The sequence below is a fragment of the Dipodomys merriami genome, unplaced genomic scaffold, assembly GCF_024711535.1.
Source record: "Dipodomys merriami isolate MVZ:Mamm:240054 unplaced genomic scaffold, mDipMer1.0.p SCAF_306, whole genome shotgun sequence".
NCBI lineage: Eukaryota > Metazoa > Chordata > Mammalia > Rodentia > Heteromyidae > Dipodomys > Dipodomys merriami.
The window spans coordinates 689174-702297 of NW_027204560.1; the positions used below are offsets into that span (position 1 = coordinate 689174).

The following is a 13124-nucleotide window of genomic DNA, read 5'->3' on the forward strand; positions in this document are numbered from 1 at the left end:
ATAAGCCACCAGCACCCTGCCCAATATATTTCTTAAACATGGTTTTCTTCTATTGGATTCTAATTCTGAGTATGTGAGTTGATTAATTCTGTAGTTACTCGAAGTGATTGAACAATCAATAAAAGAGAAATTTCACACCTAACCTTCAATATTGTAAAAATACTTTACTGTGAAATGCTCCTGAAACAGTGTATTTTGACAAGGCCTGCTTCTACTTAAGTGTGTGTAAAGTCAGCAGGCAAGTTTCTCAACAATCTAATGATCAAGTATTTCACCTGTCATCTCACATCAAACCATAATTTTCCCATGGTAGTATTCAACTTACCTCACTCTAGCCACTATTAATGTATTTCTATAGCTTGTAAAATATCTAGTTATCACTCTGTCTATTCTCCCTTGCTCAGGCTAATGATTTATTCTTATTTTTCTCTAGGATATAGACCCACAGCTAACTGGATTTAATTTATAAGAGGGAAATCTAGTCAATGGCCACTCTCCCCACACTGCAACTATGGGAAACAGAATGGTCAATAGGATATGGTCTGATAAAGAGTGATGATTGACGATGCTGCTTGTATACATGGGGAATCAATGAGAGCTACTTGCTGCATGAAGAGAATTCTGAGCTTTTCTTGACAAGTGCACCTTTGAGAAATCAGAGGCTGATTCTACCCATCTATGGTCTTTCTCAAGTGGATATAAACACATTGGCTTCACTGAAACCAGACAACTAGACAACTGATGTGGCATCATGGCGCTGCTCAGATGCACGTGGCCAAATTACGTTTGGAGAGCCATGATGGCAGGCTTGGTACGCCGGGCATTGGGGGCTTCCTTGACTCTCTGTCTTCTGGGATGTTGGCTTCAGACTGCGCATGTACTGTCACAAAAATTGGATGATGTGGATCCACTGGTGACAACCAATTTTGGAAAGCTCAGAGGAATTAAGAAAGAACTCAATAATGAAATTTTGGGGCCTGTTATTCAGTTTCTTGGGGTTCCATATGCAGCCCCACCAACAGGAGAACATCGTTTTCAACCTCCGGAACCGCCCTCTCCCTGGTCAGATATCAGGAATGCCACTCAGTTTGCTCCTGTTTGTCCTCAGAATATCATCGACGGCAGGTTGCCGGAAGTCATGCTCCCTGTATGGTTTACCAATAACCTGGATGTGGTTTCATCTTATGTACAGGACCAGAGTGAAGACTGCCTCTACTTAAACATATATGTCCCGACTGAGGATGGTGAGTTTACTGCAGACAAAACAGGAAGATCTATTTATTTTTGTCTATCCTGAGTTCTAACAATATTAATTCATGTGTACCGGTAGTGTGCATGGCTTTTCCTGTTGGCATGTAGACATATTTTACATGCGTGCATGCTGCTTTTTTGGTTTATGTGTGTTGGTGTACCTGTTCTTTTCTTTTCCCCCTCTTTCTTTCCTGTATCTACTCATTTTCTTTCCTCCACAGCACGTATATGGAGGTAGAAATGGGCTCCTAGTTTCCATTTCCTACCAAATGACTTCTGAGAAGATGCATAAACATTTCCTCATTGCATGTACAGGCTCAACGAATTGGGGATCTTTCGCACTCAGTCAATGCAGGAGTGTAATAAGTTAGATAGTGGTGGTTGCATGTTCCGGCGGTCTGTAATGGAGCGCCATGTTATTTTCTAGTCTTCTATTCATTTTTCAGTAAAAAGAATATCCAAGGAATGTGCCAGAAAACCCGGCAAGAAAATATGTAGAAAAGGAGGTATGTATAAAAGTGGAAAAAAAAAACGGGTGCAAAAGCTTGAAAAGGAAGAACAATTTATTCCCCTTAAGGATGATTGGCTGGTGCTGCAAAGTGAATGTCTAGGTGCTGTGTGGACCTTTGATCAGGTTTGTCAAGGAATAGGAAGATGGGTAAGGATGGATTGAGCTGAGTTTTTGGCCTTGGCCAAACTCACCGGTGATGCCTCATATTCTAGTGTCCCAGGGCTGATAATATCTGTAAGAACCGAATTTCTACTTGGAGTTGGCTTACACAGAACAAGATAGGCTGTTAAATTGCCTGCAGTGAACCTAAACAGGCTGCCTTACCATCTGGTTAGTTTTGATATCCAATAACTTTCTGTAGAGATATACATTTGTGTTCTTCAAATTGATCAGTTTAGTCCCAAGTTCATTTGTTTATTCTTAGCTCCTTTTGAAAACCTTATGAACTTTCTTATCATCAGGATAAATTTGCCATAGTTATTAGGCAATTACCATGATAAGATAACAATGCTTTTTTTTTTTTTATTCTGAGGGCCTTTTTTCATTTGCAGCCACCCTTACAGAAGCGAATAAGTTTTTCATATCTTACACCAAATATTTTCAGTCTTAAAATCAGTCTAAACTTAAAAAAAATACTTATGTTAAACAATTTAAAACAGAGGGAAGAAAGTGATTCAGAGTTACAATTAAATAACCCTTTAAATCATCCTCTAAGCAGATTGAGCAAAGACAGCTGCAAGCTTGTATCTGAATGAAGCTTGTCCACACTCCATTTTACTCCCGTAAATCACTCATAGGAGAGAATAGGTTCCTATGGCAGTAAATCATCTAAGTGTTACTTTGACCTTATTCATAACTTTGTGGAATTTCCAATCTTCATACAGAAGTCATATTAGTATTCTAGCAGTGCATGTTCTATCTCTCTATGCACATTCAATCTCCTGGCTGGACCAAGTCAGATTTTATTATAGCATTCTGGTGAAGCAGGGAGTGTCTGACTGATCTGTTTTCTGTGGGGGATTGAATTATATAGAAGACACTTCATTGAAAAAAAAATCTCAACTGTGGATCAAAGGATTTGCATTCAATTGACTTTTATTTTTATCCTGGTCTAATTTCTTTGGCAATATTAGTAGAATGGAATTCTCTGTTCATTAAAAAAATTAATGTCATAATTTGTGGCAAAGCACAATATACTACAAGACAGATATGAAGGCAATGGAGGTGTTTTAAACAACAACAAAACAAGAAAAAATAATTTCTTGGTTTTCCCCAAATGAGAATAACTGCAGTAATTTACATGCTTTCAACTAATGTACAATAATACTGCAGTGGTTATTAATATGCAGCTTAACAAGCATATGTAATTAGATAAGTGACTTTCTCCTCCTATCTTAAAGCTGTTGAGTCACAAAGTAATAGATGCAATACTGTTGAAGAATGCATAATTAGAACATATGACATAAAAATACATGCGATCAAGAAAAATACAAGTAAGATAGTAAATTAGAAACTGACCTTTATTCCAGAACAATTTCAGAGAAAAAAGAGATTTGTTAGAAATTCATTTTTTATTATCCTTTGGAATGTTGGTTCCATTTGCTTCATAAGAGAGTTGGCAAAAAGATATGTAGGCTATGCTGTTTATCTTGGCAAACTTTGCATTAATTTATAATTATACTGGGAAGATATCTATAGATACCTACTGAACCATGTACATTGGATATTGTTGAACTCTTGTGCTATTATATGTTACTAGTTAAGCTTCATTAAAATATTATTTTGCTTGGGAATTTATCATATCCTATTATTAATTTCTTCTCACCTATGAGTTATTTAACTATTGTCATAGAGTTTTAATAGCAAAGAAATCAAGTGCCATTTTCTATCTAAATAGCACTTTAAACAAGCAAACAAAACCTATAAATTAGAGATTAGTTTTTAAGTACCATATTTTGGAAAATGTCCACAAAATATTAACTCTTTCCTTGCTCTATCATGATCTGTTTGGCCACTTCAAAAGGTTATTATCTTTGTTCAAGAAAGTGTCTGTTATTTCATATTTATTTATGTGTATGCTAAAATATACTTCATGTGGAGTGAGAATTATTCAGTGGGATTCCAATGTTTATCAATGGCATCTCGGAAACCCTGAGCTTAGTGGTGTACCTTTTGTTTCTTGCTAATAGATTTGTGGCTGGTCTGTATTTACCTTTTCTCAGGAGTATGCAAGCATTTGTAAAGCAGATGAACCCTTTTTCCTGTACCAAGTATTCTATAGTCTGTGCACACTATATTCATTCAGAACTATTTCCTAATTGCCAATTACAAGCCATGTAGCATTCAAGGGTATCGGTAATGAACAAGATCAAGAGCACTCTTCTCCGTAGAATTTATATTCTAGTAACTTTACAAAGAACAACACAGTTCCTGCATTATAGTCTGTACAAAATGAAGAAAATATTCATTTTCAAATAGATGCCTTATTATAATTTTTAAATAGATCATTTACAATATTTTCCTGTGCATTTGAAGAAGAGAAATGCATTTTTTATCGATAGGCTGCCTCTCATTTTGAAACAAGTCCCAATGGCACATTTTAATCTATCCTTTTATATTTCCCATGATAGTTTTAGCCATATGTTAATTACCCCCTAGATATTTCTTCAGGGTTTTATTCTTGTAAAACTGAAAAGCGAATGCTTAAAATGAGATGAGTAGCCACAGTTGGACAAATATACAGATAATGTAATAGAAAAAAGACTTTGGATACGAAGGACATTTCTTTTTAAATATTAGGTGTTTTGCATATGCTATTCATTTCATTACTGCATTTACAAGAGGAGTTTATTACTATGTATTTTATAATAAAGTCTGAGAAATTAGTTATTTTGACCCAGGTTTTACAATTAGTAAGGAAAGAATCAACTATGCCTTTGCTTTGTTTTCTATTTAGATAGTAGATCTTTGTTCAATAGATTGTCTCATAGCAGAATCAGAGATTTCTTTGTCTTTTTCCTCTTTCTTTCCCTTTCGTGTCTTGCTTTCTCCTCCTCCTTTCATCTATCTTCCTTCTTTCTCCTCCCTTCCTTCTTTCTCATTTCCCTTGATCTTCCCTTTCTCCCTTCCCTCCTCTCCTTCTCTTCCCTTCCTTTTTTCCTCCCTAACTTCTTTTTTCTTTCTTCATATTTTTATCCTGAGTTCCTCTTATTCTACCAGTTGAAAAAATTTTCAGAGTGAATTAGGTCAAGCCAATATTAGCAACTTATTTCTAGAAACAGGCTTAGCGCCCATTTTGGTGAATACTTTTAATAGTGCATGGGTTTTCTAACTTCCCAGAGTAAGATCACAGCACATCCGTCCCTAGCCTCTCTCAAGAAGCAGCTTTAACTTCTTTGTTTCCCTTTGTTTCTTTAGATTACTCTCTTGTGAGACTTGCTAACAAACAGTTAGGGTCAAATATTAGGCAGTCAACATAAGGAGGAACCAGGGACCCAAAAAATCCACAAACAAATTGATTGGCTCCTGATACTCTAGAGTTGCACAGCCCGTGTTTCTTCAGCACTTTCACCATTATTTGCATAGTTTTTCCAAGACGAATAAAAAATCAATTTTCATGTCTGTACTTATGAGACTTGCTAACCCAGTTTTTCATTTTTGTTGTACAGTTTGTATTGCATAGCCATTTTTAGAGATGGCTATGGTAAAATTCCTTGTATCTTGAGCATGCGGCTCCTAACATCCCAAAGTATTTTACATGATTTTGTTTAAAACTCTTTACTTGAGGGTTTCTTGATTCATTCAAGAGCATCCAGGCAAATGTAGGCTTTGTTTGTTTGCTTATCAGAGGGATGGTATTTTTTCAAGTTAAGTATGTATAATGATGACTCTTAATCACTGCTAATGTTTCCAAGGTTTTAAAAAGGGATTATTCTCCAGAATTTTTTTCGTTCTAGCTCATATACATCTAATTAATTTATTTATTTGACAGATATTTATTGATTGCTTACTCTGTAATAATTATTGCTTTGGGTCCAAAGGATGTATTAGTGAACAAAACAGAAGGAAAATCTCTTGCCCTCTCGTATGTAGTTCATGTCCAAGTTTGTCAAGGCAGACTGTAAACAATCAAACAAGAAATAACTAACTTGTTATTGTGGATGAAGGGGAAAAGCAAACCACAGCTGGAAGACCAAAAGTGTGGATGTCAGAGTGAAGATAATTTCATGTTAGATGGTTATGATAATGTTTGCTTGAATAAAGATCTAGTGAGACTGTAGTAAGGTGCGAGTCTATCTTGCACACTTAAAGAACAATAATTAGGAATATATCTTGTGTGGGAAGGGGTGTGTGAGAAACAGGTAAGGAGATTTAACATTACTGGATTTCATTTTCAAGAATGTACTCTAATATCTTGATAAGAGAGTGTGAAAGAGCAGAGATAAATGGAGAAAGCAGACAGAACTAATATAATCCAGCAAGACCCAGGTGGTCCAGGAGCAGATCAGCTGAGTAACTGTGAAAGTGTGAGATGCTTCATAAAGTTTGAAGCTGAGTTTTCTTGATCAGCTTGTTACAGGCTATAAAAGAATCCTCTGTGTTTAATCTGAATACCTGGAAGAATAACTTGACCATCAATTAAAATGCGTAGCACAGAGTGGTTTAGAACAAATGGTATGGTAGTATGATCCTGGCACTGGTTTAGGACATGGTCAATGTGAAGTTCGACTTAGGCAACAAAGGGTAGATGTTATTGAATCAGTATCCTTAATCTACTTCCTGAGTCAACTTCAAAAGTCTGGCGGAGGTGGAAATAAAAATTTGGGAGTCAGTGTGGTGGACAAGATAAAGATTTCAAAGTCAGAAATTGAGTGAGCATAAAGAAGAAAGCAAATGGAAATAGAGAAGCAAAAGAGACTCAAAAGATGCATCCATGTGCACATTTCAACATCAGTGGTCTGAAAGGAGACAAGGAAAAGCCTCAGGGACTAAAGTTGAGTTACATGTCTGATGGAAGGTTTGTTAGTCAGTTTTCCATTCCTGTCACAAATATTCACCACGACCAACTTAATAAGATGAAAGGCTTGTTTTGGCTCCTCATTTCAGAAGATTCAATCCAAAGTTTCTTGGCCCCATTGCTTTCAGGTCTATGGTAAGGCAGATTGTCCTGCTGGAAGTGTGGGACAAAGGAAACTTCCAGGTGATTGGGAAGCAGAAGACAAAGGAGAAGGACCAGGGTTTCATTACTTCTTTCTGGGCCATGCTTCCTCGTTTACCACTTCTTAAAAACTCTCTACCAGCCAGGCAACAGTGGCTCATGCCTGTAATCCTAGCTAATCAGGAGACTGAGATCTGAGGATTGCAGTTCAAAGCCAGCCCAGTCAGGAAAGTCCATGAGACTTTTATCTCCAATTAAACACCAGATAACAAGAAGCGGCTCTGTGACTCAAGTGGTAGAGTACTTGCCTTGAGCTGAAGAGCTCAAAGACAGTGCCCAGGCCCAGAGTTCAAGGCCTATGACTGACCAAAAAAATAAACAAACAAAAAAGGCTTTACCACCTGCCAATAGTGTCCTAGGCTGGTGACCAAGCTTGTATGTAAAGGGACACTTTGATACATAACAATGAAAGGAAGTGGTCTAGGACTATTTTTTGTTGGCTTAGAAATTAAATAAGAAAAAATGCATCAATGCACATGGCAATCAACTCTACAAATGAACTTTTGTAGGGTAGCAGTGGACTTTCACACTGGGGTTGGTCTAAGAGATTGGGAGAAGATTGAGAGCGAGTAAGCAATAGTAATTATTTTAAGGAGTTTTGTTCTAAACTGGAGCATGAAAAATGGGAAAGCAAGATCAAAATTCATTGTTATTTAGGTTAACTTAGGAGAAATTTAGGAATATTTATATAGAATATGAAAAGAAGTAGAAGAAAGGCAATAGAATTTCTGAGACAAAATTCTTGAACAGGAGAGAAAGATGGGATTTAGTATGCAAGTAGAAGTTTTGCATTAAAAAACATGGCTATGTAACTTGAGGTAGTATGTTGCTAGGCAAAGTATTGAGTATGTGCATGGAGGTAGTAATGATTAGAGTTCTGTTCTCATTGATTTTGTTTTCCTTTTTTTTTTTGGTGGTAGGATTTGAATTCAGGGCCTGGGTCCTGCTGAGCTTTTTCCCTCAAGCTAGTGCTCCTACCACTTTGAGCTACAGTGCCTCTTTCAGTTTTGTGGTGATCTTTCCTGCCTGGGCTGGCTTTGAATTGTGATCCTAAGATCTCAGTCTCCTGAGTAGCTAGGATTACAGGCATGAGGCACCAGTGACCATGTACTCACCGATTTCTTTACAGTTTTGTTTCATTTGTAGCATTAAAGGAAATGAAGATAGAATTGACACTGATGAGCTCTTACTGTATTCTAGGCATTTGGCCATATTAACCTTCATGATATCACAACAATCATATGAGATTTCTTACCCTAATTTTATGGATACTCAAAGAGGCCAAATATCCTGAGATTCATAAAATTTTCTCATGACCAACTAAGTTCATTTGCTTTGAGGAATGAGCGAACTCAAACAACAAAGACAGATCCATAGCAACAGCAGCAATCATTTCTATTAGAGATTCCAGATCAAATAGAAAATGAAATTGGTGGCCAGCTTGTTAGTAGGAAAAAAATCTCCATATTGGAACATAATTATATCTGGTTAATTTGGGACTTGAAGATGAAGGGGAAACTCTATTGAACTCTAGATCGGACTTTGCATTTGAGTTAGTAGATGTGGTCAGATGCAGGCAAGTCTTCTGAAAGCTGAAATTTTAAGTTGGATCTCTGAAATGAAGCCAATTTATAGGGTTGTAACATTTTAAATGAACGACTTCAATTGTTCATTGTTTGCTGACAGTCCAACAGAGTTTCCTGAAGCTGATGATGAAAAGGCCACTATAACTGTCCAACTCTACTTTCCCAGAGAATAAATACTTTTTATCTTAAAGAAACTGGGTTGAAGTTGAAAATACTGAAGCCACCAGCAAAGAGTTGTGGCACAAAATAAATCCTTTGTAGAGATGGTGACCCTTTCTTCTATCCTAGTAATATTATTCTCTGAAGTATTGTTTTCACCTATAAATTATGATTCAGTCTTTTTTGCTAGCTGACCTCTTTATTGGTCACCATTGTAGATTTTATTGATAATTTTTTTATGCTTTGGTATTTCTCCTATGAATACTTTTTACCTTTTTTCTATCCCTCCCCATGGTGGTATAGGTCACAGTGGTTTAGGACATGATCAACTTCAAAAATCACGTCTGGTATCAATCTGTAATAAGGGACCAGAATGTGTTCCAATCTATCTGCAATGTTCTGTAAAGAGGGGTTACAGTTACATGAGTAAGGCAATGAGAACATTACTTGTCGACTATTGTTACCCCTTCCCTTCCTTGTTGTTGTCCCACTATCCCTTACCTCTCCTCCTCCTCCCACACTCCTCCCACCCCACCTCCATGCATCTTCCCCCTCTCCCCATCCCCCCCAGTCCCATAGTGGTTTCCAATATATGGTCATGTGGGTATCCTTGTTGCAATGGGTCATCTAAAGTCCTTGTTTCTGTGTTTTGTTATTCCCTTCCCCTCCCCAGATTAGACATATGTACATACATGATGAAGGGTATCAAAATCAAGTACAGTGACAACAGGGGATATACCATAGGGGGAATAACATACAAAGGAAAAAAACAAAAAATATCACATGGTACATTTACAATAATAACAATGAAGACAGACCTCTTGTGTCCATATCTTGAGGTTCATTTCACTTAGTATCATCTTATATGGTCATATGTACATGGTTTTTGAGCTTTTCAGCTCATCTGATAAGATTATCCTATATGTATACTAATTATTGCAAATAAGGGAAACCATGGGACCTAAATTTCTTTGGGACTGTGTTACTTCACTTAATAGGATTTTTTTTCCAAATCTTTCCATTTCCTAACAAATGGGGCAGTGTCGTTCTTTCTGATGGAAGCACAAAATTCCATTTTCTTGATCCACTAACTGCAACTGTCTATGCATTGGTTTACCCCTCCCAACCATCCTTCCCTTCCACCCACTCTAACTTCTGGACTCCACCATTCTACTCTTAACTGCTTTGAGATAACTCTTCCATATTGAGCATGCCATTGAGATCACATGATACTTGTCTTTCTGTGCCGGGCTTTTTTCTCACACAACCCTTTGTAAGTGGATGGATATACCTAGGTACCTTTTCCTGCATTAGTTACCCAGAACTGGCACAATAAACTGAGGCTCTGGAGATGTACCTTTCCCTCCTCTCACTCCGGGCATTGTCTTCAGGTCTCAGCTCTCCTTCATTTATGCTTGCATTGCTCCAGTTTTCTGCCTCTGGTGGCTTTCTTCTCTGTGTGTTTCCCTGTGGGAAGGGGCCATACTAAAACAGTATGACATGATCTTAATAACATATGTAAAGCCCTTATATCTATTTGTTTCTGTATTGGTTTGCAGCAGTGCTATCACAAAGTTGCATGCTTTCAGCAACAGAGAAGTTTTTGTCTCACAGTTTGGCATCTTAAAAGTCTAAGACCAAAATGTCAGCAGGATTAGTATCTTCTAAAGGCCAAGAGGGAAAATTTATTCTTGGTCTTTCTCCTTGACTTAGAGATGATTTCTTCCCCCGTCTTGACATGCATTCTCAGTCTCCCTGTAGGTATGTCTGTGTGTAAATTTGTCCATTAAAAAAAAATAAGCACACTATTTACATTATATTAGAATCCAACCTCATAAAATTATCATCTCTAATTATATTAGTAACTGTTTTGTTTATTTTTTATCATGGTTTATGACCAAATAAGGAAACAATTTAAGGTCAATCGCTGTTTATTTTGCTCATGGTTTTAGTGATTTAAATCCAAGGTTTCTTTTTCCCAGGCACCTGGGCCAAACAGCATAGTTGTAGGAATAATGGAGAAGGATCTTCTGTACCTCAAGAAAGACAGGAAGAGGCTAGGGACAGGAAGTGGTCAGGGAATGAGACCTCAAAAGACCCATGCCCAGGGACCTACTTCCTGCAGCTAGGTCACGATGTAAGTTTTTGAAACTATTCAAAAAATAGCACTACCAGCTGGAAACCTAGGCTTCAACAGATGAACCTGTAGACTCACTTTATATTCAAGTCACAACATTGTTTTAATCTGTTTTTCTATCAAGGGAGGGTATTGTGCTTTTAAATATCCAAGTGTTTGACTTTGTGTAGAGAAAATGATTCACTTTTTTTAAAATATTGACTTTTGCATATTTTAAGCAGACAGATGCTTACATGCACACCTGGTTTTAGCTAAAATTTATATTTTAGCTGGGTACCAGTGACTCATGCCTAGCTTACTCAGGAGACTGAATCTAAGGATCACAGTTCAAAGCCAGCCCAGACAGGAAAGTCACATAAGTACACTTATTGCCAATAAATTACTCAGAACAAGCCAGAAGTGATGCTGTGGCCCAAGTGGTAGAGCATAGACTTAAACACTCAAAGATAGCATGTAGGCCCTGAGTTCAAACCCCTAGGACCAGCTAAGAGAAAAATATATCTTACTGATGTAAAGATCTAATAACATTTTTCAAGTCTGTTTCATTTACCATAACTAAGTAATTGGACAAAGTTTTATAAATAAACATTTTAATTTAAGCTGGGTGCCAATGGCTCACACCTATAATCCTAGCTACTCAGGAGACTGAGATCTGAGGATCACAGTTCAAAGCCAGCCAGGACAGGAAAGTCCGTGAGACTCTTATCTCCAATAAACCACTAGACAACCAGAAGTGGTGCTGTGGCTCAAGCAGTAGAGTTCAAGCCCCATGACCTACCAAAAATTTTTTTTTTAATTTAAGATCCATTTCCTTGTTTACTGCAATTCTATTAATCTAGTATCTAGTTAGTGACAGCATTAGACAAATTTAATTATTGCCATGATTTTCCATTTCAGCAGATAAAATATGTCAAAAATCAGATTTAAAACAATGACAAAAGCATCTTACATCTTTATAGAATGAGTTGTAGTCATTGAGACCATAATTTCAATTTTCAGATACAGACAACCTGATTGATCAATAATCACCATAACTACTTCCCATCTGAGGACTTGAAGAAAGAAAGAAAAGAAATAAAAAGGAAGGAAGGAAGGAAGGAAGGAAGGAAGGAAGGAAGGAAGGAAGGAAGGAAGGAAGGAAGGAAGGAAAACTAGAGAAAGAAGAAAGAAAGAAGGGAAGAAAAGAAAGAAAGGAAGAAGGAAAGAAAGGTTTCTCCTCCTTTCTTTTCTTTGAGGCAAGGTTCATCTGTGTAGCTGTGTCAAGAAGGAAATGACATAGTGTCCTCATCTGAAAAGAAGGCTGGGAAACTTTCCTCCTTTCCTTTCCTATCCTATCACCTTCTCACACTCTTCTAGAATCTTCTAGAATCTTCTTCCTGAGTTACTCCAAGTGAGAAGGAGAGCAAGAGGTTGGAGGTAGAGGGATAGGTGACACAGCAGTGGCACTGGGACAAATGGTGTATCAATTCTAAGTAGCACTAGAAACAGCTGCTCCTGGGGCAGGAAGAGGGAGCCCAGGGAAAACCAAATAAGGACATCAATGTGCTTTCTGAATTGGATTCATAGAGCTCCCTAGAACATGGGAATGTCCTTGGTTGGAGGGAGGTGTGTCTGGAAGGTAGAATGCTCTAAGAGGTAGTTCTAACCTCTTCTCCTGTTACCCACCCTCACCATTTGCCTCACTCCCCATTTCCCTAACTGGCCATCCTCTTTCATCCAGCAGGTCCATCGTCTCTGTGAAAAAACAATGCATCTGTTGCTGTGGTACAGTCATTGACAAGCTAGTTAGACCCTGAAGTTTCTGAGCTTCTCTGATGTAAGCAGTCAGATAAACAATTGTCTCCTCTCAAGACTGACCCCTCAACTCTTATTATTACAGCCATGCATGCTTTCCCCAACCCTACCAAGATAGCTCAGCACACACCCCTTACATAGATGGAGACTCTATCAGCCAGACAAGGTTTATCATCGTTTGTTTTTTTTTTCTTTCTTTGGTCATTTGTACTGGGGTTTGAACTGGAGGTGTCATGTTTGCTAGGTTGGTGTGAAACTGCTGAGCCATGCCTCCAACTCTTTTTTTCACTGATTAGATTTAAATATAAGCTTACTTTCTGCCTGGGTGTTCATCTAATCTGCAGTCCACCTACTTTTAGGCTTTCTAGGCATCCCTGGGATCACAAGTGTAATTACACCAAAAGTAACCAGCTTCTGTGGAAATCCAGTATTGTGTACTTTCCTGCCCAGGTTGGCTTGGCAGCAAGA

The 13124-nt window shown here is 37.7% G+C and overlaps 1 protein-coding gene across 1 annotated transcript in view; it reads left to right on the plus strand.

Annotated features, from left to right (window-relative positions):
- LOC138840899 (neuroligin-1-like) overlaps positions 1 to 13124 on the plus strand; it is a 264345-nt gene that overhangs the window by 19435 nt on the left and 231786 nt on the right. The window contains exons 2-3 of the mRNA XM_070041299.1: positions 434 to 1244; positions 1698 to 1757. Of these exons, the coding sequence (XP_069897400.1) occupies positions 752 to 1244; positions 1698 to 1757 (553 nt within the window). The 5' untranslated portion in view covers positions 434 to 751. The remainder of the gene's footprint in view (positions 1 to 433; positions 1245 to 1697; positions 1758 to 13124) is intronic.